General features: G+C 51.4%; 1 protein-coding gene across 5 annotated transcripts in view; it reads right to left on the bottom strand.

Moving 5' to 3' along the window:
- Window positions 1-6,075: 6,075 nt before the first annotated feature.
- The window catches only part of PPP2R2D (protein phosphatase 2 regulatory subunit Bdelta), a 56,513-nt gene continuing 36,731 nt past the window's right edge, over window positions 6,076-25,857 (bottom strand). For 2 of the 5 annotated variants that reach the window (XM_032423041.1, XM_032423043.1), the window contains exons 4-10: window positions 22,557-22,722; window positions 22,019-22,131; window positions 18,673-18,850; window positions 15,748-15,912; window positions 13,389-13,558; window positions 13,225-13,316; window positions 6,076-8,151 (exon numbers count right to left, since the gene is read on the bottom strand). In XM_032423041.1, the coding sequence (XP_032278932.1) occupies window positions 7,872-8,151; window positions 13,225-13,316; window positions 13,389-13,558; window positions 15,748-15,912; window positions 18,673-18,850; window positions 22,019-22,131; window positions 22,557-22,722 (1,164 nt within the window). In that variant the 3' untranslated portion in view covers window positions 6,076-7,871. Of the gene's footprint in view, window positions 8,152-13,224; window positions 13,317-13,388; window positions 13,559-15,747; window positions 15,913-18,672; window positions 18,851-22,018; window positions 22,132-22,556; window positions 23,075-25,857 lie in introns of those variants that run through there. The other 3 variants (XM_032423044.1, XM_032423045.1, XM_032423042.1) reach the window with 3 other exon arrangements.

The raw sequence follows: 25,857 nt of genomic DNA, 5'->3' as shown, positions 1-25,857 counted from the left end.
TTACCTTTTGGACAGCATATTTTAAAGCCTGCCTCTTGGACGTCCTGTGTGTACCCCGTTGTTATCTGTTCCACGTTTCCATCCTCATTCAGTTGTGTTAAAATAACATTCTAAGTTTTTAACGTTTCCATTTATATTTAAATGATTACTCTGGACCTAGCAGCAGACAGCTGCCTTATTGGGAGAAAGCTGGTTGAACGGCATCGGAATTCATGTAACTTCTCTAGAAAAGATAAAGATCCAAGTCATGTGGACGTGCTGTGGTCAAGCCAATCCCTTGTGACTCGCAGTAGATGGATTTGCCTATTGTCAGAAACAAAGGGGCTCGTTCCTTTGCTGCTTCTGTCCCAAGGGCCCCGACGGTGGGGGCTGCACTCTGCACGGCCGAGCCAGGTCCGGCGTCTTTGGGATCTGCACCCCTCACGCATAGGGACTACCCTGTGCCTGGGCGATTGGGGGCCCTCTGCAAGGCAGTTCCTTTGTCCCCCTCTTGGTGGCATTAGTGAGCACTGAGCTGAGCAGAACTGGCTTGAAGTCCTCCAGGACTGTTAGCAAAGTGCTCTTCTGTGAGAGACCTGGGCTTTCTAGAGGCCCCCCCTCACACTCAGCGTGGAGACGGACATTTGACTCCTTCAAGTGCTGTATTTGCATGGATCTCTGTGTGTGGTGGTCTTCCTTTTGGGTAGGATAATAGCGCTGTAGAGGTTTTGCGAATAGCCCTTTGTACCTTTCACTGTATTCACTGAATAGCAGGTTTACATGTTTGGATTATGGTAAATGATGTAAAACACGTAGTTGCCGCTTCTGAATGCAGCTTCCTGGTCCAGGCACCTGCAGACTCTGGTGGGGCTCTGGAGGAAAATCAGGCATCACCTGGAAAACCACCTGCTCGTTCCTTCTCACCTAGGACGCACTTGTAGGGATCTACCCTGAAGATAAACGTGGGTCGAGTCGGAGACCCTTGAAAGCAGTGTGGTCCCGCGTGCAGGCGGGTGGTGACTGCGCTGTGGCGCTCCCTTGCTGGAGCCCAGTGCGGCTTCTCAAAACAACCACGAGGGTTCAACAGACGGCTGGGGATTTCTGGGGTGTACTGGTTCCCCAACAAACAGGAACTGGAGTTGGTGGCAGGCAGCTTAGAGTGGCCACCACGTTTCTGATTGGTCGGTCTTACCATCCGTTCCTCCCCAGGACCGGCCCGCTCCGCCCGCTGCATGTACTAGGGATTCCTGGTGCCGAGGGGAGAGGCCTACCTGGGGAGGGCGGTCCAGCTTCCGTAGGGGCCTTCTGGCATCAGGCGAGCTGCCCAAACTGCAGGCTGGCGAGCAAAATAAAGTATTTGAAAAAAGAATATACGTGGTGTGCTATCATTGCAAAAAAGGGCCAAAGAACACAACTGCTCACTTGTGGAAAAAGAAACCCCGAATACAGGAATGTGGGAGACCGGCTGTCGCCAGGGGTGGGGGGTGGCAGCTAGGGGGCGTGGGAAGTAGGCAGGAGAAGGAAGGCGTGTGCCTTTTTCATGATGGACTCAGAACCACAGCAATGCTTCAAAGCCAAAATCCATAATCGAAGCCAACGTTTTCAGGGGAATTCAAAATGCAACGCAAATAGGGAAACATTACAAGTAAAGGAGGCCACGCTGGTGGGGCGGGAGAGGTGGACGAAGCAAAAGGAGTAGAGGGTGGGCCAGAGCCAGCGGTGGATTGTCACTGGGGGTTTCTGCATTAGCTCACAGTCTTAAACACCTAGACAATCATGGCCATCCATACTAGTGTGTGTGCAAGCACGAAGGTTTCTAGCTTTGTCCACAGGGCCTAATGAGCAATGCCAAGTCACCAGAAGGCTGGCTGGTCCTGGATCTGGTTCCTCACGCTGTTCTTCAGTGATTCCAGGACAAGGGGTGGGAGTCAGGAAGGGCTCAAAAGCCAAGGTGAAGGAACCCACAGTGGCCCGAAGTGGGACAAGCAAGGAGCAAAGCCGCTACAGTGATGGACGTTGACCCAGAGACTCGCGGGCATCCCCGAGTCCACGCTGACAGCAGATGGGAGAAAGGCACAGTTCTTCCTCATAACTCCATTTGCGTACAGAGGGGCTGACGGGACGACTAACCATCAGGCAAACACAGCTGCCGAATCCGTGGATGCTGGAGTGAGTGGGTAAAGGTGTGACGAAGAGCAGGAGGCCTCCCCATGGGAGAGTAATCACAAAGTGAAAACTCCGGAGCTTGACGGTGAAGAAGCCTCGTAGAGCCAGAATAAACCCATGCGCACACGGTCAATGACCCAACGAGAAAGGCGGCCGGAGCCCGTGGTGGGGAGCACTGTCTATTGCGGAGATCTGGACCCCTGTGCTACCGCAGAGCACGATGCAGGGCGCCTGGCTGGCTCTGTGGGTGGCGCATGTGATTCTTGATCTCGGGGTTGAGAGTTCAAGCCCCACATGGGGCATAGAGATGACTTTAAAATCTTGGGGTGCTGGAGTGGCCGGCTCTTCATTTGGGCTCAGGTCATGATCCTCAGGGTCATGAGATGGAGCCCTCATCAGGTTCTGCACTCAGCGGAAAGTCTGCTTGAGATTCTTTCTCCCTCTCCCTCTGCCCCTGCTTGCACGCTAAAGTAATTTTTTAAAAAAGATTTTATTTGAGAGAGCACAAGTGAGGGAAGGGGAAGAAGGAGAGGGAGAAGCAGGCTCCCCAGAGAGCAGGGAGCCCGACATGGGGCTCGATCCCGGGACCCCAGGATCATGACCTGAGCCGAAGGCAGATGTTTAACTGACTGAGCCACCCAGGCATCCCTAAAATAAATCTTTAAAATAAGAGAAAAATCTTCAAAAAAATTGTTAAAACCACCCAACAATGAATTTAAGACCTGAAACCATAAACTAGAAAAAAATGGGCAGTGGCCTCCCTGACACTGATCTTGGTGATGGTTTTTTGGACTTGACACCAAATGCAAAAGCAACAAAAGCAAAAAATAAACCAGTGGGACTACACCAAACTAAAAATCTTAACGCTCACCAAAGCCATCAACACGATGAAATGGAAACCTACTAAATAGTAGAAAACATCTGTAAATCGTATATCTGATAAGGGGCTAATATTCAAAATAATTCCTACAACTTCATGGTAACAAGTCAATTGGATTAAAAATGGGCAGAAGACAGGAGCAGACATTTCTCCGAAGATGACATCCAGACAACCAGTAGACACATGAAAAGATGCTCAACATCACTCATCATCAGGGAAATGCAAATCAAAACGACAATGATCTATCACCTCACACCTGTCGGAATGGCTAAAAATAGAAAACACGAAAACAACAGATGTTGGCAAGGATGCGGAGAAAAAGGAACCCTCCTACACTGCTGGTGGGAAAGCAAGCTGGTGCAGCCACTCTGGAAAACAGTACGGAGGTTCCTCAAACAGTTAAAAATAGAGCTACCATATGACCAGCAATTGCACTTCCAGGTACATATCTGAGGAAAACAAAAACACTAATTTGAACATATCTACACCCTACCATGTTCATAGTACTATTCAAGACAGCCAAGATTTAGAAACAACCCAAGTGTCCATCAGTGGATAAATAAAATGTGTTGTCTGTCTCTCTCTCTTGCACTCACACACACACACAGAAATATTATTCAGCCATGGACCTTGATATGCCATGATGCTAAGTGAACTAAGTCAAATACTGCATGATCCCCCTTACATGTGGAATCTTTTTTTTTTTTAATTTTATTTGAGGGGCTCCTGGGTGGCTCAGTTGTTAAGCGTCTGCCTTCAGCTCAGGTCATGATCCCAGGGTCCTGGGATCGAGCCCCGCATCGGGCTCCCTGCTCTGCGGGAAGCCTGCTTCTCCCTCTCCCACTCCCCCTGCTTGTGTTCCCTCTCTCGCTCTCTCTCCCTCTCTCTGTCAAATAAATAAAATCTTTAAAAAAAAAAAAGATTTGATTTGAGAGGCAGAGAGCGAGCACAAACAGTGGGAGGAGCAGTGGGAGAGCCCCTCAGGCACCCCTACATGTGAAATCTAAAACAATTTCACTTCCCAGTATATGCAAATACTGAATCATGTTGTCCACCTGAAACTTGTCTATGTTCATTATACCTCAATGATTAAAAAAAACCCCACCATTTCTAATAAGAACCATAGAATTATACTGCATTAAGATACTTGGATTTTAGAGAACATACTTTCCTCTGAATGTTAGTTCTTGGAATAACAAATTCATGCTCCTCATCCTTATGGAACACACATTTTTAAAGATGTCTCGAGATCTCCAAAGACACTAACAATGAACTCTGGGGCAGACAAGTGAATTGTTTCAATAAATCCCAAAGGAACACCTGAGAGTCTGGGGAGGGGTGTGATGCCGCGTGGGGGGCCCCGAGGGGACAGGGCTCTGCCCGCACCTCTGGGCCCCGCTGCACTCCGGCGGCCTCCTGCACAGGCGCGGGGGCCTCTGTTCGGACCCGGTGTCCGTCTGACTCCTGGTCCAGGAGCAGAGCCTGTTAGAGGCGTCAGTGGGGCCCCAAGAGTGCCGACGGCGCTGCTGAGTGTAAGGCAGAGGCTGGCGGCCCGGAGGGATCTCATTTGGGACGCGTCTGCACTCCGCCACGGGAACGGGGCGGGGCTCCTTCGGTGACTTACCGGCTACGGGCTTGTCGGAGACACGGCAGGTGTCGCTGGTTCTCGCCGTCCTCGAGTGCAGGGAGCTGAAAGTGAACGCAGGGCCGTGCTCGGGGAAGGAGTGCCGCCCGAGGCAGGAAAGGACAGGCCAGGTGCCCCCGCACGGCAGCAGCCCAGGCCCAGATGACACTCACCTCCACACGTTCTTCTGTCCGTGATTCCCTGCTCATCCCTTCGGGGCCACAGCTCCACGGCGTGCAAGCGTCCCTGCGTCCTGTACGCTCCCGCCCCTCGCCAGCTCCATGGGGGCGCAGTGTGGGGCCGAGGCACGGAGTGCAGACCGGAGCCCCCGCCCATGACTGTGTGCTGCAGGGTACCCACATGCACCCCACCACACTGGTGTGAGGGAAACCTCAGCCGAGGGCCTGCGTGCAGCAAGCACCCAGTAGAAGGGGGTTGTCACCATCAGGAGCAGCACGCAGGCCTGTGACTGGGCCTGTGACATCCCTGTGTGTGTCGGGTGGGAGGGGGCTGCCTTTTACCCCCATGTGATCCCTACCCCATCCATACTTGGCTCCCGGCCCCGCCCCCAGCCTGTGTGGAGACCCCTTGTGGGGGAACATGCTCAGCTTCCTGGGGTGCTCCCTGCTGTGGGCACAAAGGAGCCCCTTTGCACCGAGGATGGGACCCAAGGCAAGCACGGTCGAGCCTGGCCAGGCAGGTATGAGCTGACCACACAACGGGCCTTCCGGTGAGGGAAGGAGCCCGAGGTCAGGAGGCCGAGGCCTGAAGGCTGCCGTGTGTGGGCCCCGGACGCTGCCTTCTCTCCCCCGGGAAGGCCCAAGGACCAGGGTCTTGGTCAGTTATCACACCAGCTCGTACGAGGCTTTTCTTGACTTCCTACACTCCCCTGCCAGAGCGGAGCCAGGTCGTAATGAAATGGTGGTTCCATCCCTGCTTAATCCCCGCGACACGGCCCTAGGGCAACCCCCGCCTCAGACCGGGGTGCGCACAGAACATCCCCCAGACGACAGGCGTCTGCTGGCCCTTCACCTCCAGAGCCGAGGCGTCGCCGTCACCCAGGCCGACTCAGGACTCCTCTGCGCACAGAACACGGGTTTGAAAGACAAAAGCCCAAGTGCCAATTTGGACATTCTTCTCAACCCCCTCAAGCAAAGACCTGCAGCAATTCCTCCTGGGAAAGCAACGTGGCGACCCAGAGCCCCGGACTCAGCCTGGCCAGCAGGAACTGCCCACACGTGCGGAGCACGGAGCTCTGGGGACAGCCTGCAGCTGGGCCAACGGGGCCACTTAGCTCCTCGAGAAGAGCGGCAGAGACATGGCCTTTGCTCTTGTCTCACCGCGAACGCCGAGGATTTGTGGACAGCTGACCACCCGACTCTGAGTCTTACGCTACCCTAGTAGAAGCTCGATTTTTCTTAAAAAAAAAAAAAAAAAAAAAGCATGTCTAAATCCACACATGAATAAAGTGTATTCACCCCAATCCAGGTCCCCAGCCTAGAGAGCACGACAGCTTTAGGAAAACGGCAGCACAGAATTCTAAGGATGAAAACAACTCACACAGCTGGCTTTCAGGAACAGAGACAATGTAACTGTAAACGAGAGAAAAGGGGAACGCTGCGGCGGCCTCCCTCGGGGACAGCACCTCCTCCGGCGGGGTCCCCTCTGTGATGCGGCGGCAGGCCCGCTTCCTACTTGGGAGAAGCTGTCCAAACACACAGTGCAAATCCAGTTAGACATTTAAAATTTATTACACCTTTCGATCAAAATAGTTGAACATGTATATACAATCCCACTGGAACTCTTTTCTGAAGGACCAGGGTGGACTAACACGAAACCTCTGCGCCACACCTCAGATCTGTCAGTTGCGCCACGACGGATAGACAGTAAGAATTATTTTTAAATTAATTGTACTTTGAAATTTTCCATTTCTAGCTGAATGTGAATGGAAGTGGCATTCTGTTAACGTTAATTCAGGGTAATGAACAGAATGTTCATTATCAAGACATTTGTTCTTACAGATTGCTATCTTTAGTAATCAAAATACGCCTTAAAATTTCAAGAGCGGTGCGTGCACCCCGGCGCTCCCGTCCCCTGGAGGACGCTGTGATTGGGGCCGGGTGTGAAATCCCAGTGAGGGCCAGTCACTGAGCATTGTTACACCTCTCCAGTTTGTCTTGGGAAATGCTGATTTCTGGTATCAAAGATCCTACTTTAAAAATACGCCACCAGGGTACTGGCGGCGTCCCGTAATTACAGTTGGTTAATTCTGCTGGCTTGAAACGCAGTATGAAATTGAGCATGCATGTAATCTCAGCAATTTTTAGAAAGAATATTCCTCCCACAAGTACTCTTTAAAAAGGTTTAAAGAGAAAGCACGTCCGTGTTCCCGGCTGCACTGGAAAGCAGACGCTGTCTGTCCGCAGCGGCGGTTCTGCTGCTCGAACGCTCCTTCTCAGAGGCGGTCCGGGCTTTGCGCAGACCTTACCTGGCGCGTTACCTGCACTCTTTCCACAGAAACGGAACAGAGGGACAGTTTGGGACGGACGGGTTCAGAGCACACGTGCCACCGTTCTGCCAACGGAGGACAGAAGCTTTTCAGTGTTCCAAAGCACGATTCTGCATTATTCCATCATGTGCCATGAAAGCAAATAAAAAGCCGGTACTTGTCTTGGATTTAAAAACACGTTTTAGAGTGTGTTGCTTGTATTCAGTGGTCACACCAGGAGGCGTGATGGTAAGTACAGGTGTGTGGGGGAGTAAAGCTGCCTGAGCCCGCTCGGCGAACCCACGCCCGCTACGGGGGCCGCCCGGGCTTGGAGGAAGGCGGAGGGGCGGGGGGCACGGCGGCACACGCGCGTGAAGGCCCGAGTGTGATGGGGGCGCTGGGCGGGGGTGGGGAGGGCTGCAGAGAGACGTTCCATCAGACTTTTCTCTTGGGTGTTAACTTTTTGGTCTACAAATTGGAAAGCAAGGCTCAGACTGAAATAAATACATTTATTCTGAGTAATGGCCATTATTGAGCACTGTCCACCAATGCTGCGCTGAGTGGGTGAGTGGGTGTTCCGCGGAGCAGCGACCCGGCCCGCCTCGCCGCAGGCGGAAGGCCGGCCCCTCCAGTCTGTGAGGGGGAGCGGGCAGCGCCTTGCTGCTCCTCACGGGGGGGAGGACGCGCCCCTCCTCGGAGAAGACAGCCAGGCTCAAGTCCCCGTGCTGGCTTCCTTAGTTGACCTTGTCCTGGAAGATGTACAGGTTGTTGGTGGCGGCCACGGCGATAATGTTCTCCGCCGGGTGCCAGGCCGTGTGCAGGATCTTCTTATTGAAGTCCAGACTGTCCACACTAATCTCGTCCTTCTTTCTCTTACCGCCTGTACACACCTTCCGAGGCTTTAAGCTGGCTCGAGGCTTGCTGTTCTCCCGGGAGGCTTCCAGCGTGACATCCCTCCGTGTATTCCGATCAAACATCCTGAAGAAGTTGTTGTAGGACCCCGTCATGATCGCACTGCTCAAGACAAGAAGAGAGAGTAACGCCTGTCAAGGACGAAGCACTCAACACCCCTGCCGCACGCGGGCCCAGCGCCCTGGACGCCCAGCGGGGTCACCTTCCCTCACCCCTCCTCCACCTGACAAGACCATTTCTAGAAATAAGGAACAGTCAGGAGAGACGTGCAGTGGAAACTCCCTCCTGAACTGCGTCTGCGCCATGTCAGCAAACACATCCAGTACAGAACAGAGAGGGACAAAAGGAACAGCCACACTTTTTTTAAAGTGATCTCTACACCCAACATGGGGCTCAAACTCATGCCCCGGAGATCAAGAGTCCTGTGCCCTTCTGACTGAGCCAGCCAGGCGCCCCACATTAATGCATTTTTAAAAAGTAAAAAAACCCGACACAGCCATCTGTCCCAGCCATGAGGAACTGTGATTTATTTTCAGGTCCTGAACATTTCCAACTCTGTCAATGACTCAAAGTTGGTTTGTGTTCAGTGGACATTAGTCAGACTTCTCCCAGCACAACACACAGTAGCTCAAAGAATACTTTTTAATTCATTTTGATGTCAAAAAGTTCTTTCACAGGAAGCAACAAGAACACAAAGGGGAAAAGTCCTAGACCTTAGTGCGGGTCTCAGACGCTGCCGTGCCGCCCACGTCTCATTTCTCCAGCATTAATTCTAATGGCTTCCGCCGTCTCTACAGTCGAAAACGTTTGTTACACTGGTACAAACTTCTGGTCTTTTTCTACAAAACTGAGAGGAAAATGGCTCTCAGCAAGTGCTGCCATGATTTGGCCCGTGGCCACCGCAGACAAGGAGGGGGTTCAGACCTTGCCCCGTGGACAGGGCGGATCCTGCTGGCGGCACAGCCCGGGCCCGGCAGCTCCCTGCAGTCTCCTCCGAGGAGCCCACGGCCTCCTGTCTCATCGAGGCACGGCTAGTGGCTGACCCTGACCACAGGCAAACCCCTCATCATGGTCTGACTAAACTGCACCCAGAAAACAGGATCAACTCAGAAGACTACTCGCAGCTACCCTTATTCCGCTTCTGCTCTCGAATGCTGGGAGCACGCAGCGCCAGGGCCGCCCAGCCCAGGGCGCTCTCCGGCTCAGCCTCGTGGGCCAGACGACGTCCATGGTAGGCTGAGCAGGAAGCGCGCCCACGTGGAGCTTCCGTCCACGCTCCTCAAACTTAACTGAACCCGCCACAATTCCTCAGAACACAGACCGGTAAGATTCTTTCAGGAAGATGCTATTTTATTATCGGCACTGATTACAACTGCTGGTGCCTGGTAAAAACGAAAGCAGACCAACTTCAATACAGACTCATTACTCCTTTAGATTTTCTGACCGCCACGGCCGCATGGGAGGTGGGAGGTTGGCGTTCCCAATGCACTGGTCCAGTGACCCAAACCACACAAATGACCACCTTCCCAAGCACCTGGCCAGGTGGCATCCTGTTCCCTGGTGGCAAAGTGGACCCAGGAGCAAGTAGCTATGTCCATTTCTGCCAGACAACCTGAGCACAGCCAAGTAGTGCCACATGACCGCACGGTCCCGGGCAGAGTGCAGGTCTCCCTCCGCACCCCGCCCCCCAGCCCCACGTCACACCATCCCTCAACAGGTGCTCCCTGGCAAGAAGGCAGGGGAGCGTTTGCAGAGATGAAAGAACAGGTAAATGTTACTGGAAAGCTTTCGGATGTTCCTGGGGATGGGTAATTGAAGGGCATTTTTCAGTATTTTGGATATACCAAGCATAAAAAAAATACAGTGACTGCCCATCTACCCATAAGCCACTGCTAGCTCGGTCTAGAAAGACCGGTCTCCCACCCTGGGCCCCTAGCGGGACAGTCTAATAGTAGGGGAGGATCATTCCTGTACACGTTTACATCTCGAACAGTTACGCATTCTTAAAAACGCAACCATCTCGTACGTTCTAGATGACACAGAAATCATCGAATCATATTCTTCCAACAACATGCTTTCTTTGCTCTTTATCCTTGTGAGATCATCTATGGTTCTTAGTATTGCAGGTTATGAAGAGACAACAAGTTCCTTGTTCACTCACCCGACGGTGAACACTGGGCTCCTTCAGGGGTTCGCTAGTTCCTGTTTCTGAACATGTTTTCTTACCTGTATGTGCACGAGGTTCCTGACCCACGTGGGCCGCTGCCAGTCTCCAAAGGGCCACGGTCAAGGCCACTGGCCCCCACCCCTCAGCCCGACATCCCCGTGGTTGTGAAAGCTCTGAGAGGGCATCCTGGTTGGTCTGACCTGCTGACTCCTACTGAGGACGAGCATTTTTATCCATTTTCTTCCCATTTATGAGCTGTCACTTTCCTATAGACTAAAAATTCTTTGCATATTCTGGATACTTCTCTCTTTGCCACTTATATCTGCTCTTGCAGGTTTCATTTTTATTGTTGTGTTCTGATATAAAGAAGTTTACCATGTAAATGTAGGTGAAGTTCCTACTGTTCTCTTCACTGTCTGGATCCGGAGCTTAAGAAGTCCGTAGTGCCCTGCGTGCGGGCGGTGCTCTCCCCCGGCTCTGGCCCAGCCTTTACAGCACTCAGAGCTTATTTACTCTGGCTGAGGGAGAGCTATAACCTGTCCCCCCAGCACAGACAACCAATTTAGACAAATCAGTATCGTTCAGAGTCAACATTCCTCAGCTTTGCTCGCAGGGCCGGGCCAGCGATGGCTGCCTGCCTCCCTGAGGTCTCACACCTGCTTTCTGAGTCTGCGTCCTTTCCCAGAAGCACACCCTCTACATCTGTTTCGTGAGCTCCCATCAGGGTGAACTGCTCTCCATCTGAAAGCACCTTTATCGCACACACGTTCTGAGTGATCCCTGTCTCCACACACACCGCACGCTGACAGCAGCTTTGTCCCAGCACGCTGGAATGCGCACAAGGCGCCGCGTCACGCCACCCTCTGCGTGTCTGCTATGCTGAGCAGGCCGCGCTCAGCCTGACCATCCGTTCTCCAAAGGAGTGTGTCAGTTTTTCCATGGCTGCTTTTAAGATCTTCTCTTTGCTTCTGGTGCCCTGGATTTCATTCTGACACAGATGTGGATTTCTGTGCTTCCTGAATCCGTGTGCTCAGTCTTCCGTCAGCTACAGAAAGTTCCTGGCCGTGTCACATGTCCTCCTGGGCACGCCTCCACATTTTGCTGTGTGGGCCCCACCCCCACCCCCGCAGGGTGCTCCTGACCTTTCTCGGGTCCCACCAGCCACTCCGCGCTGCGCCCTGGGCACCCCCAATGTTCTTCAGTTCACTAACCCAAGGTCTCTCTTGCTGCTCTGGATCTCCTACCAAGTCCACAGTGATTTTCAACCACTGTGTTTTTCATTTCTAAAAGTTCTGTTTGAGTCTTTGACAAACCTCCTAGGTCATTTTTAGGGGTCTTGTTTATGGTTCCTTCCATTAATCTGAAAATATTTTCAGCATTCGTATCTTATACTCTGCAACTTACGGTTCCAGTATCTGAATCCTCAGAGGTTAAGTTTTGTTGCTGTTTCTGACTTGTTCACAGTAGCTTTCCTATGGGTACGTGGTTGGTACTTTTTACCTGTACGCTTATGTTTAACGGATTTTAATCTGGGGAAATCCTGAGTCCTGGGTGTAATGGGAGAGGCACACGGCCAGATTTTCAGTGGGTTTGCCGACAGTGTGACTCCTGAGTGCTCTCTCGCCGGGCTGAGCGTCAGGGCCCTGCAGTGTCCAAGCGCAGGCGTGCGTACACCTCTCTGCAGCAGCTCAGGGTGCGCTGGTTGTGACCCCAGCCCCACTGCTCGTGTGGCACTGCCTAGGCCCCTGGTGTTGCTGCTGGGGGACGTGGGAAGCGGGTGACCGCATAAAGCACACGCTGCTTCGCGGGGCCGGGAGTCCGGCGCTGCCTCTGCTCCAGGAGGCTCCCGTCTGCCGCAGCGTCCGCGGAGCGCAAAGAGGTGGCAGTCGGTGTGGCAAGAGGGTAAAAGCCTGGATCCGAAGCAGTTTGCTCCTCTTGATGCCCAGAGCCCTGACTGCTCCGTAACGCTTGACTCCTCAGTTAGCTTTTCCAGATCATGGAGCCAGTCCAGACACAAACTCCACATCCCGGGAGGGAGGGCAGGCTGATAGTTCCACACCTCAGGGGATTTTTATGCTTCCCCTACCCCCTAAGGTGGCAGACACATTTCCCTTGGGACTCCCATCTGGACGTAGACGGATGATGCCTTTTCCATAATCCTTGAGTGTCTCAGTGCGCGTGGACCCAAGGCTACAAGCGCACCAGCCCTCCGCTGTGAAAACCCAGCCAGCTGGGTCCTGGGACCAGATGCTCCCAGGCCAGCCCAGCGACCCAGGTTCCCTGGCCTTCTGCTTCCCGCCCCCTCTTCACCCTGGCCATTGTGCACTCTCCCTCGTTTATGTGTGTGCTCAATGACCCACGTGCACAGGCCCTCTGCCACTCACGTCCCACAGGGAGGCCCTACCTGACTCACCTTTCTACTAAGGACGATGGGGGGACAGTCTCTTTCCAGCAACAGAAATGCACTGTGTTGTCTGAGATCGAAGACACGGCCCTCAGCAGTACTGCCGTTATTACCCTCCTCAGAGAACGTGCACAAAATAACCTACCAAGACACCAGAGATGCCACCTCCTGGAGGCCACCAGGACTTCACATCAGCCACCCCACCTGCTGTTCGAGCACAACCACCAGCGAACTCGGAGGGCATTCTCCCCTCTTGTTCCCTCCAGAGGAAATGGCAAACTGGAACACGGCCATTCCACATGCTTAGTGGTAAATCATTACCCCACGTCCTTCCTTCTCACTCATCTTGGAAATAATACAAAAAATACATGTATTTTGAAAATATTTTAAAAGCATTTTAAAAACCACCAAAAAGAACCTTAGTGCCACGTGTACTGTCTGAATACAGATGGGACCTAAGCGAGGGAATAGCTGCTCAGACGCCCTGTCGTCTCCACCTTGAACCTGCCGCTCGGCAGGCAGGCGGCCTGGAGAGCGCGACCCAGCAGCCCCCCGAGGCAGCCCCCCTGCACCCGGGGCCGGTCCACCACGACACGCGCCCTACCTGTCCGAACCGCTCCAGCAGCACTCGAACTTGTCGAAGATGCAGTCGTTTTCATACAGAGAACAAAGCTTGCTTCGCAGGTACTCGTGGACCTTAACGGAAGCACAGGAAGGTTAGAAAGCGCTGTGCGCAGGTGTGACGCCAGGCCTGCGCGGCGGCCTCACCTGGTGGGTCTCCACGGGCCGGCTCTCCATGTTGAGGTCCCACACCTTCACCGACAGGTAGTCTCGGGTCATCATGTACCGACCACTGTGACTGAATTGTACGTCGGAGATGGAGGAGATTATTTCTGAGAAGAAGGACCTACTGCTGGGATCTTCAGGTTCTTCAAAAACTGAAAAAAACAAAGTTTTCAGCTTCTGTTTAACGTGGGGACGCCTGGGTGGCGGAGTTGGGTTAAGTGATTTCAGCTCAGGTCCTGATCTCAGAGTTGTGGGATCGAGCCCTGTCTCAGGCTCTGCGCTCAGCGCAGAGTCTGCTTGGGATTCTCTCTCCACCTTCTTCTGCCCCTCGCCCCGCTCACTCTCTCTCTAAAAAAAAAAAAACAAAAAACGAAACAAAACAAAAAACCACAAAAACAAAACAAAGCAAAAAACCTTCACAAAACAACAAACCGAGAGAACAAACCATGTTCAAGTCCCTAGGCCCTCCCTGGGGGCTGCAGACCGCACACCACTCACGCTTCTGATCTTTCTGATCTCAGTATGTTTTCTGGCCTTCAACTTCTGAGCTTGAGAGACTTAGATGAAACGTCCCAGTGCCAGTTACTGCCAAGGGACAGCATCAGAAACACAGGCCCCCCAATCTCACTCAGACTCTGGAGCACTACATCCGTGCCTGAGGCCCCGGGCTGCGGCCTGGAAAAGCCCCTCAGGACACTCCCATGTGCCTTTTGGTCAAGAACCCCCGTGCTGACCACAGGCTGCTACCACAAACACCTGCGAGTCTGAGCAGCCCAGGCCCTGGCGAGCCACGTGCAGACCTGTCCCGTCCATATCACGGGATGATGAAGCGGCGTCACCTGGGAACACCGGGTCCAGACTGTAACCTCCAGAGTGGTCCCATATACCAAAGCCCGTCAGGAAAAGGGGTCTGTCTCTGCTGTTCAGGAGTCAAGCTCCACAGAACAAAACCGAATTACTACTTTTAGAAAGATTCCAGATGCTTCTTTAGCAGACCTTCCTTTCTCCTACAGGTTTTGCTTTCTAAGAAGCTCAACAGCCCTCCCCTGCGCCGCAGCGGGGACCTCAGAGGCTCCACCAGACCCCTGATCGCACCATCATGCCCTCAGCTCAGGAAACTTCGAGTGAGTACTTCCTCGTTTTAAGCTGCTTTAACTTTTTTTCTTTTAATGTAGAAACCCATGTTTCTTGGTTCTGCATTTGAAGTTAATTTTAAGCAAGCCAGTGGCAATACCAAGCATTTACTCCAGCTATTTTGCTGACAAAAACTACTTTTGGTATCTAAAATGGTTTACTCAAGAACATTATCTTGAGGGGCCCCCAACTGTCTCAGTTGGTGGAGCGTGCGACTCTTGATCTTGGGGTTTAGTAATCTACACCCAACGTGGGTTCAAGCCCCACGTTGGGTGTAGATTACTAAAAACAACAGCAGCAACAACACAGGAATATTCTCTTGAAAGACACAGGCCAACGTTATACGAGGCTCACTCTTCCTTGCGGGAGTCCTACAGGAGGAATTCTCTGAAACACAGTTAGCTGCAGAAGAACGAGAGCACGGCAGAAAGGCTACTGAGAACTGGTGAGCGCAGCACATCTAACGCCGGGCGCCGCTGCGTTGCTACACGTCCTACGGCAAACGCTGCGGACCCAACGGTCCATGAGTGGATCTCACCAGAGGAGAGAAGTGTCACAGGAAGTGAAAATCGAAGGTACTTCCTCGGACAGGCTGGTGTGACCTGTCAACGGACTGTGAGGACCCATGAGCAGTTACCAGTACACAGTCCAGTCCCCACCACGGGACCTAATGCACGACACACACACTTCCGGTTTCCTATAAGGTCGGGCCTATTCTTTATGGCTAAACATAAAAACAAAACTTTCCTCACCTAGAAGAAACCAAGGCTCAGAGGATTAAAGCGCTAGAGCTTGGCCTGAGGGAACTGGCCCCAGTCCAGCACAGCTCACTGCGCACAGAGCCCATCCCGACAGCCGAGAACCGTCACGGGTGAGATGCGTTCTGGCAGCCTCAGCCGAGGTCCTAATGCACAGAGGTAGAGGCGACAGATGGCTCTCGGCTGGACCCAGCTAGGGAGTCCTCTGATGAAGCCCTGGGATTCTGGGCGGGAGGAACCCTACAGGCTGCCCCACCACAGGACGCCTCACGGCCCACGCGGTGCCAGCAATGGGCCACCAAAGAGCCACCCGGGGACTTAGGGTCAAAAGCCAGTCCTACGCTTGCATGGGTGTAAGGAGACCAGAAGAAACGCTAAGTCTCTGGAGATGGTCTCAAGCCTGGAAACCAGGATTAACAGGAGACATCCCGGCCCTTCCAGGCACTTACACTTGGAGTGTCTGTCACACAGGGCTGAAGAGCGCATGTCACACAGCCGGACGGTCCCTTTGCTGCTGCTGTACACAAACACGTTGCACTGGTGCGGGTGGAACTCGGCCGCGGTGATCACCTCCGTCAGCTCCTCCATGTTCACGGGCTTGATGTCCACGATGTCTGGAGGCGCACAGTTAAGGCAGAGCGCTTGGCGGGCGTTAGTCCACATTCAAGCCCACGTCAGGTGCGCAGCACCCCGCAGCGAGGGGCGCGAGCAGACACGCACAGCAGGTGCTCCTGGTAGGAGAAGCCGCGTCCCCACCAGGCCCGGGCCCACGCACACGCACGCACCGCCTGCGTCCTGCCGCGACCACGAACATTCCACGGGAGGACATCCCCAGCAAGATCAGACAAGCTCAACGATGTAAACAAGAAAAGGAAGCAAGTGGCCACTTGTGCAAAAATCCCATACCTATATCCATAAATTACACACACAAGAGAACTGCCAGATTCCAAAAGATTCTGCTTTTTCAAGAATCTTTTCTTGATCTGCCATCAAGAGCTCATTCTAAGCAGTTAGAACAGTGTTAACATTACAGCTCGCCAGACAGAGAAACCACGCAACTGAAGAAAACAAGGAAAGAGTAGAATTTGGCTTTGGGTCGGGATGGAACAAGAGGGTCCAGATGAACAGTTCCACTGAAACAAGTAAGAAACCTAACACCACAGCTCATCACTGGACACGAGACAGCAAGGCCGTGGCCCTCGAGGGGCTGGAGGCTCCCTGACAGACCGAGCAGCACCCCCACTCACACCCACGGCCCGGTCTGCAAAGTTAGCCAGGAAGCAAGAAGCCCAAGGTGCGCGGAGGGGATGGCTGTCCGTGTGCAGACAGGCACAGCTGAACAAGGACGGGGGGCTGCGGCTCTGGGAGAAGCACGACCCGCTGCCAAAGCGCTCATGTCAGTGTCCCAAAGGTACTTCTAAGGTAACAGTATTAATAAACACAAGCACATATATGAAAGCGTTCTGTGTTTCATAACCTAGGTCACAAGGAAGGGCATCTAAAACATGATTGTGCGACAAAATTTTGTAAAGGCAACGAAAAGTATGACTGCATACACAAATCATTTATGAATTACAGTTCTCACAAATCATGAAGAAAAAAGATGAGATTCCAACAGGAGAAAAATCACAAAGGATGGTAAAAAAAATTCACACTAACAGACAGTAAATTAACAGAAGATACTTAAACTCATCTATAATCAGATAAATTAAAAATGGCCTTATTTTGGTTTTACTGATGTGAAAAATTATTTTAAAGAGGGCCCAGGGTTCTGCTAAAACAAATACTCCGAGGCAGTGGGAGCCCCCATGTCTCAAAGCCTGCATGGAGGCTGGTGTCCTGCGGACCGAGGCTCACAGATGCGCATGAGGGGCGGCAGCGGAGCAGCTCGGGGCACTGCGTCCACGGCGCCGAGTGCGTACAACCCATCCTGCAGCTGCGAGCGGGGAAGATGGTTCTACTGCGTCAAGAGACGACGAGGCCAGCGGCAGGGGCTTTCGGACGTGCCCCAGGCCCTGTGCTACCAGCTCTGCGCCCACGGGCTCTTGGGTTCCACACAACTGCAGGCAGCAGGGAGTGCGGGTTTACGGAGGAAGAGGAAGGCCTGGGCTGACACAGGGCCGTCACGTAATTAAGGTCTTCGAGCACAACTCGGGCCCCGACACCCCCGAGGGCTTGGAACTTCATTACCACCGTGTAGAGGATGAGCCCCGTTGTTCTTAAAACATAAACTTCCTAATACACAGATAAAAACTGCCTACAACGGTTATCTGTGGAGGGTGGGATTTGGGGGGGTGGGGGAGAACCTCCTCTGAATTACCTGCATTTTGTTCAAAATGGTCACATACTAATAGAAGAAAGAAGGATTTAAGATGTAAGAGTTTAAGGAGAATAGAGAGAAAGCAGGGAGAACGGGCATGAGCCTGGAAGACAGGAAGCTGTGCCAAGCTGCACAAGGAGGAGGGAGACCCAGCAGGCAGCCGTCAGCATGCGCTCCGCGCCTCGTGTCCCGGCGGCGCCGCACGGATGGCAGAATCGTGCGCTCTTCCCATAAACTAAGTCATCACATTAAGTACATAACCACAGCAAGTACAAGGACATCAGACAATAAAAATCCAGTGTGAAATGCTAGAGTTTAAAACACCACATACACTTCATTTCATGGATTTTCTTGAGTACAAGGGAGCGCGCACACATGCCAAGCCCCGTCTCGGCTGCAGCCCAAGCGACCCGAGGACATCTGTGCCACTCTGGTCGGCCCGACATCGCTCCCAAACGTGGGAAATCCTGACTGATGCCCCTCGATGTGCACATAAGACAGGGCTCTCATTTCTGGAGAAATCAACAACTTTTAACATGAGCGAATAACCAGTCGCACGTAGATTTTCACCGTAACGGTAACCGTACCGCTGTAGCATTCTTGAGAGAGATGAATGTTTGAATATTCCTTAACAGCTTGTCTTCTATAACAGAACTCTCACATGATCAGTCACTCCTCGGGCTGTGTAACTAACCACCACTCTAACCAAAGTCAGTGTCTTCTATCCTAGTATCTACTAGCCAGTTTGTGTTGGGGGCAAGGGACCAAGGCTACACTGAACCTCCAGATACACACTATTTAAAATCGTCACTCACGAACCTGGGAGGGCAATGGACTTGAGGTCATTCTCATTTTGTAGAGAACTCTCCCCAAAGGTAGAAAGCAGTTTCCATTCTTAGGGACACGTTAAATCAGAGAACTTACACCACAGCCTACCACGCAGCAAGCCATGTTTCGAGCTGTAGACTCAGATGCAGAAACACACATGCACTGAGAACTTCCCTGAAGAACAAACCTATGAATGATGCCAAGACAGCCATCTGATGAAGGATACTAAAACTTCTATCTGTGATTTCTAAATGCCATAGATTAATTCTCAGGTCATCTGCAGAAAGATATGTTTCATGATCACTATTTACTGAAATGGAATTTATATGATATGTGTGAGCATTTGCAAAAATTCGTCGTGGACTTGCTTCTACCATAAGATCCATGGGCTTCAATATTGGAACCTAAAAATGGAAGGAAATAGGAATTCAAAACAAAGATCACCAGAACATAAAATTACAACACTTAGAGCAGAAAGCAAAAAACAACACATCTATATTCCCAGCGAGCTGAGAGTTCCGTACAGGCACACTACCCCAAATAAGCCGTGAGCAGAGCCGTGCAAACAGGCTGCGGACGGGTCCTGTCCCTCCCTGCGGCAGGTCTGTTCTTGCTGAGGGACAGGCCACATGGGCATGGAAACAGACCGCCTCCAGGGCACGGGCGCCTCTAATGGTGGGGCTTCACAGCCTGTCCCAAAGCCACGGTGAGCTCGTGGGACGCAGTCAAGGACCACCCCTGCCCCTCCCTGCAGCTGCTGCCTTGCAGAGTGACAGTGTGAGCCTCCTCAGTGCCCTGGTGGTCTGCTGCTCAGTACACATGCCGAGTGCCGCCAGGGAGGGGTGCAGGGGTGGGAGAGCGCACAGGAGGGCCCCCAGAGAGCTGGTGAGGCGCCCGCTCCATCTGCTGCTGGCCACGTGGGCTCGTCAGCCTGAGAGCTCATGCAGCGGTTCACTTCTCTGGCAGAGACAACTTCTGGTGTGCATAATATGCTTCAGTGAGAGTGGTTTTTAAAAGGGACACAAAAACCCATGTCTGTGCTGGGCACTGCGGTCAGGGAATAGGACCTCTACACCACTGTGCAGACCGTGGAGTCAGCCCGGCAACAGGTGAGAGCAAGGGCCCGGCCTGAGCACACCTATACCACCACGAGAGGCAGGGGCGCCATCGTGGGTGATCGCGTCCACACGTGAGAAAGGAGAACAAGAGTCCCAACATCACTGACATCTAGTGGGAAAGAAGGCAGGAGCTTAAAAGCAAGATGAAAAATTAACAGTAGTAACTCTGTTACTTTTCTAATTAAGAGCCAAAGGGAGCACCTGGAAAGGCTAGGAGGAGAGCTCTCCTATTGACTTCTCTGCCCAAAAGTCTGCAAGAATGAACGTGGGGGAACACGCATAAGTACTCCCTTCATTTTCAACCAGCTAGGTGCTGACCCCACGCTGGCGTTCTCTGGCGCAGAGCTGTCTGTCCTGCAGGGCGCAGGGCAGACCACCACAGCCCTCTGACGAGTCTCTAAGTGATCAAAACACAGGACAACTCTCAGGCTAGGACAGAAAGGCTCCTCCTAACTAAATCCCTGTTCTGGCACTAAAAATGTAAGAGGACAACAATTTAAAAAGAGCAATATTTTGACTCCTACTCAGCTAAGTTTAGACAAATAGTCCTTTTTTAGCTTTTAGAGAGACAATTAAGAAATCAAATACGGGCCTAAAGTGACAAAGGTCAACTTACAGCCTGTGACTCTGAAATCACAGTGTGTTCCTAACAGCTGTTTCTAATGAAACGACACTTCGGCCCAGTTAGACCAAGTGTATCTAGGGGACTGTATCAAAGAGCCTCTGAATAAAGGGGACACTGAGCCCACCAAGACCTGTGGGTTGCCCAGCAGGCACGTGAGCATCTGGTGTGGCGAAGAAGGCTGAGAGCGGGGGCTGTGTGTTCGGCAGGAGGCCGTGAAAGCGGCGGGGGACAGACAGAGACCAGGGCACCCAAAGCCTGCTCTGTTCGGCCACACTCGGGAGTTTCACTGTTGGCAGCCGGAGTGCGAGAGCTACTGTCACTCCCTGTGGTTTATCATTGCCACACGGATGTGGAAGGGCCTGGTGGCAGAGAAACCACTGGTGTTCAGATCAAAACATCCTGGTTCAAATCAGGGTTTTAGAAACTCGCCCTGAGTCAATCACATTGCTTCTCCGTGTCAACCCCCTGGCCGTGCGGTGACACTTTGGACGCAAAAGTCTACGAAGACACGGACCCACCTGCGCTTCCCTCAGCAACGCTGCTGTCCCCCGCGCCCTGGGGAGCACTGCCCCCGCGCCTGGGCTGTGGCGGTCCTGTGCGCCCGCCATCCCAGCACCCCGTGTGCACCCGGCATGCAGAGCTCGGGGAACGGAACTGAGACAGACCCGGGCGCTCTGTGCCTAGCGTCACTATGGCCTCTGCAATGGGGTGTCCTTCCCTGGAGCACCTACTACTAACCCGTGACATGTCCACCAATGAGGTCTTCACTTGATAAACAATATTCAGCAAAGCTTTTAAACCCTGTTAAAAAACAAACCAGGGCGCCTGGGTGGCTCAGTTGGTTGGGCGACTGCCTTCGGCTCAGGTCATGATCCTGGAGTCCCAGGATCGAGTACCGCATCGGGCTCCCTGCTCGGCAGGGAGTCTGCTTCTCCCTCTGACCCTCCCCCTCTCATGCTCTCTGTCTCTCATTCTCTCTCTCTCAAATAAATAAATAAGATCTTTAAAAAAAAAAAACAAAAAAAACAAACCAGCCAACCAACAATTTTCACACGCATGGGGCAATGGTTTTAGGGAACACCTCAGGACTAAGGCCAGTGCTGGTCTTCCTGCTCCCGTCCCGTGCATGCGGCACGTCCTGGCGCCCCACCTCCTTTCCCGTATCTCATCTCGTCTCACATACCCTCCAGGGTGTGCACCACTGGGCAGTGACCTGACTCAATTTCACAAATGTTACAATGTGAACCAAATCTAGGTATCAGAACTGATGAAGATGGTTGTGTCACAGGGTGCCCAGGGATACCAAAAAGGGAGTGAAGAATTAACAATTAGAAAAGGAAGTGATGATACTATGGACTGACAGGCAAAGAATTCTGAAAGCTCAGAGTGTGCCTCAGCTAACTGAGGAAATGCCATGAAAGCCCGGGCAGCGTGCAGCTCATCTCGCCTCCGCAGTCCACGCGGCTTCATCCCGGGCACCGTTCTGAGTCCCACGGGGACCTCACCACCACCAATGTGCTACTTACAACCTTTGTAGTGAAAGGCAGTTGACACACTAAGAAATATCTGTTGTAGGATTAGACCTGAGTCTTTAGTATCATTAGATTTTCTGAAGTTACTCTGTAACTTCCTGCTTATGTGAAATATGAAGAATCCCAACTCTAACACACAGATACACTGATGACTACAATTACAAACAGCTTCCATGAACCGAGAGGGCAGATGTCACAGCAGTCCTACTCAGCGGTCTTCTCTACACAGCTGACTTACGCACCGTCCCCGATTAACTAGGAAGAGAACTGGGTAGTTTGAGGAAAGGCAGCGTGTACCCGCAGTGCTGTAATTCGAAATGGGTCTCGAAGCCGTCCATCTTCATCTTTCAAGTTATAACCTTCTGCTCTTTTGTCCCGTTCGCTTATTTTCCATAATTTAATAGTTTTATCTGAAAATAAAAACCTTAGTGTCCATATTAAAAGAAAAACCGTATCATGCACCACTATTAGTCGAGTATTACATTAGAAAACTGTGTGGTTCTATGTTGATTGGTAAGCTACGGGACTCTGAAGGTTACTTTCCAGTTACGGATAAACCTGGACATTCTCTTTGCACAGTAAGTAAACTGTGGAAGCCTGTGCTGTGGCAGTACCACACGGGGAGTATGTGTGCACACTCACTTTTGTATACTTTAAGTTTTCAGCCTACCACCTGCTACCTAGCTAATAATTTACCTTCTCCCCAAAGTTTAAAGCAGAAACTACTTCTAGAAGGGGTTAAAGTAAAAAGTAAAGTAAAAATGTGCTACACCCAGCAAATTAAAAATAAAATCCTAAATCAAATAACCACTTAAAACAAAAAAAAAGCTCTTACCATTTGTAGAGAGTAGAAAATGAGCAGCATTCTGTTGTGGTAACCACCTAATTTTATTAATTTTTTCCTCAATTTCTAGACTTTTCAAATAGTCAAACTCTGGTTCATGACTTTGAAAGGTACTGTAAACATTATATTCTCCCCTAGAGTGAGGGCGACTTTTGTTCTGCAAGGAAACATGAGCTGGGTTAATGAACAAAGCACAGTGCAGAGAAAAATGCAGTACTACCAATTTGAATATAAAATGACCACACACATTTTAAAAGTTAAAGAAATCCTGGGTTAAAAATTATCAGAGGACACTCCGAATTAATTTACTTGGAAAAAACCAGTAACAGATGATTTCGCAGACCTTCTCTCCTGCTCCCGGGTGCGTACTCCCGGGCAGGGTCTGCGGATCAGCCTGCTGCCTGCACCGGACGAGGCTCCATCACGTATGCGCGTTTTCTGGAGGGGCTGGTGGGCCCATGGAGGGGGCAGCACTGTGCAGCGTGGTGCCGAGCGGTCTGCGCCGAGCCCTGGAACAGCCCGCCAAGACAACACTCGCACCCCCACCCCCAGAGGAGGACGACTGAATGGTGCTTGGGCGGTGACCAGCACCAGCAGAGAACCCCTGTGATGGAATTTTTAACACACGTAAAACAATTCTATATGTTACAGTAAAAGTAGAAAAACATGCTTGGGAAGATGCATGATGTCTTCAAAATAGTAACCAACTCTGGGAAGGCAGGCAGAGTGAGAAGGTAAATTTGGGAACAAAGCTGGAAGACAAAATAGGGAGAGCACAACGGGCGCCTCATCTACCTGCCGAGGGCTTGCTTTTCTTTTAGGAAAGAGGAAAACCTAGGTAGTGGGTTCATAAATGTATTTTTATTAATCTCTGAAATCTTCTGTATCCAAAATGACATTTTCTATGAAACAGTAAAAATATCACATAACTAAAAACCAAGGACACCAAGATTTTGTTTAATTTTTGCTATATAATCAGCATCTAAAATCTTACGTTTTTATACTTTAGGCTGTGTGTCAAGGAAACTGAAAGAAACAGAAGAACATTTATGTCTAGATTTCTTGGTATTTCTGAATTAAGATCACCTATTATGAGAAAACATCCCCCCAGCTCCCTGAAACTCTCCACCACATGGCTTTTTATGTGCCGCACACTCCTGGAAACCATGCATGGACCCCAGGATGTAGGACATGGTTTCCACGCCTGGCTGTGTTAGGTGCATTAACTCTTTCTTCAGGCCCGCACCCCTCTCTACGAGAAAGCAGGAAACACCAGCAGATGGTCTACCTTGCTAATGAGAAAGAAATTGAAATCTTCAAAAAAGAACAATCTGTGGCATCAATGAGTGTTTCTGTGAGAACGGTGAGAAAACAGAATATTAACAACTATATGTGGCACCCACCCCATGGGCCACCTGCCCTTCCCGGCCACGCTCCCCAAGAACCGCAACAGACGCTCCTCATGCTGCAGGCCCGTCTTCCTGTTGTGAACTGCACCAACCCCCACCCCCAACACCTAAAACCTCCATCCAACAGGCTGAGGCCCCGCGTCAGCCTCCGAGGATCCCCAGGCAGTGAGTGGTCTCCACGCTCTGTCCAGGGAGAGGTAAGAACAGATAAGGCGAGAGGAAGGGCCTCGAGGAAGACTTGCTTGCCCATGGCAGCTGGGTCCCGAGGAGAGAGCAGAGCCAGGGCCGCCGAGGCTGCCAGCCTGAGGCACTGGGAACAGGATGGGCAAGGACAGGGAGATGGTGGAAAGTGCATTTTGGTTTCAGACACACTGAGTGCTGGTGTCAGAACTACCCAAATTGAGTAATTTGCACGATGAACTGCAGAGCGGAAGCATGTCCCTAAACTCTGCTCACCTCAGACTGACAACGTTGGGCTTCCCGAAACAGAGGGCTCTGCCACTAAGAAGAAAAAAAGCACGAACGTCACACTGCTAACTATGGTCCCTGCCTCGCGTCATGTGCACACCCCAAACTTTCTGATGGCTCCCTCTCGCCGCGATCCCCTGGCCTGACACCCACGCCACCTTCGCAGTCCAGCACGGCCTTGCGCTGTCCTCACACCCTTGTGCCTCCCAGAGGCCTGCGCCCTGGGGCTCCGCAGGGGGGCAGTGGCTGCTGAACTGAGAGCCTGGAAAAACCCAAGTCCACGGTGAGGGTTATATATGGCAACCACCAAAATACTTTAAAAGCAGATGGAATATGAAGGCTCCTTTTATGTTAACGAAAACATGAAGAAAAAGATGGGGTAAAAAGTTGCCCAGGGTTTATAAAGTTGCAGATGGCCGGGTTTATCAACAATGTCAACAACCCGCTGCTGTATGAATCTGCTCCTTCACATTATTAACCATGATTTAATACATCTTAACTAAACACTTCATGCTACAGGTTCTCAAAATTGTGACGCCCAACGTATTTTGTAATAAGATGCTCGTTTTACTATAATCTATCTCACATTTGAAGCTAGTATTTTTTAGGTTTAAATGATGACTCACAAAAATGAGAAAAATTTCATTTTCTATAAGAATATCATTAAAATGGCAAACTTTAAGGAGCTAAAAGTGAACTCTTAAATTTAAGACAGCTATGACTCAGCAATCTGCTAAATAATCCTTCTACTAAAAGTAATAAACATAGTTCTTTTTAAGCAGCACCATGTAATAATCTACCTCTGGGACAGAATGCAAAATTATAAACTTATCAAATCATCTGTGAAGATCTAGAAAGACTAATGACAATATATTCCACAAAAGAATTCTCACCATCTCAAATCAAAAAAAATAGGATTAAAAAAGTTTTTAAACCTACGTGGACATAATCAAAATTAGAGCTGCAACAGGTATATTTGAATGATGAGATGTTGGCGCTCCCTAAATCTCTTCCCACTGACCAACGCAGTCCTTCACTTTGACTGGGAGGCCCCAGGGCCCACCCTCCACACATGCCCCCCAAGCGCCCCTCTCTGGCACAGCAGGGCTCACATTTGCTGCCACGCAGATCTACTGGAAGGGAACAAGGGCCCACTAGATGCCATACCAAAGTTTTACCACAAAAATGTAGAGACTAGAATCTGGAGATGGGAAAGTAACTGCCCACGGACCTGCCTGGACACAGACAAGGGGCCCTGTGTGTGAAGCCGTCAGAACCGAGGCTGGGCCACGCCGTGGTTCTTGCCCAGAATATCTGCACAACAGACCAGCAGAGCAACAGGCTGTCTCGCTTCCTTCCTCAGCACTCGTCACAAACTCTAATGAGGCTCCCCAGAAATAAGGGGGGGCTGGCAA

This window comes from Phoca vitulina, unplaced genomic scaffold (assembly GCF_004348235.1).
Source record: "Phoca vitulina isolate PV1807 unplaced genomic scaffold, GSC_HSeal_1.0 scaffold28, whole genome shotgun sequence".
Classification (NCBI taxonomy): domain Eukaryota; kingdom Metazoa; phylum Chordata; class Mammalia; order Carnivora; family Phocidae; genus Phoca; species Phoca vitulina.
The sequence above is the reverse complement of the archived record's forward strand: the minus strand, read 5'-3'. Positions and strand labels throughout refer to the sequence as shown.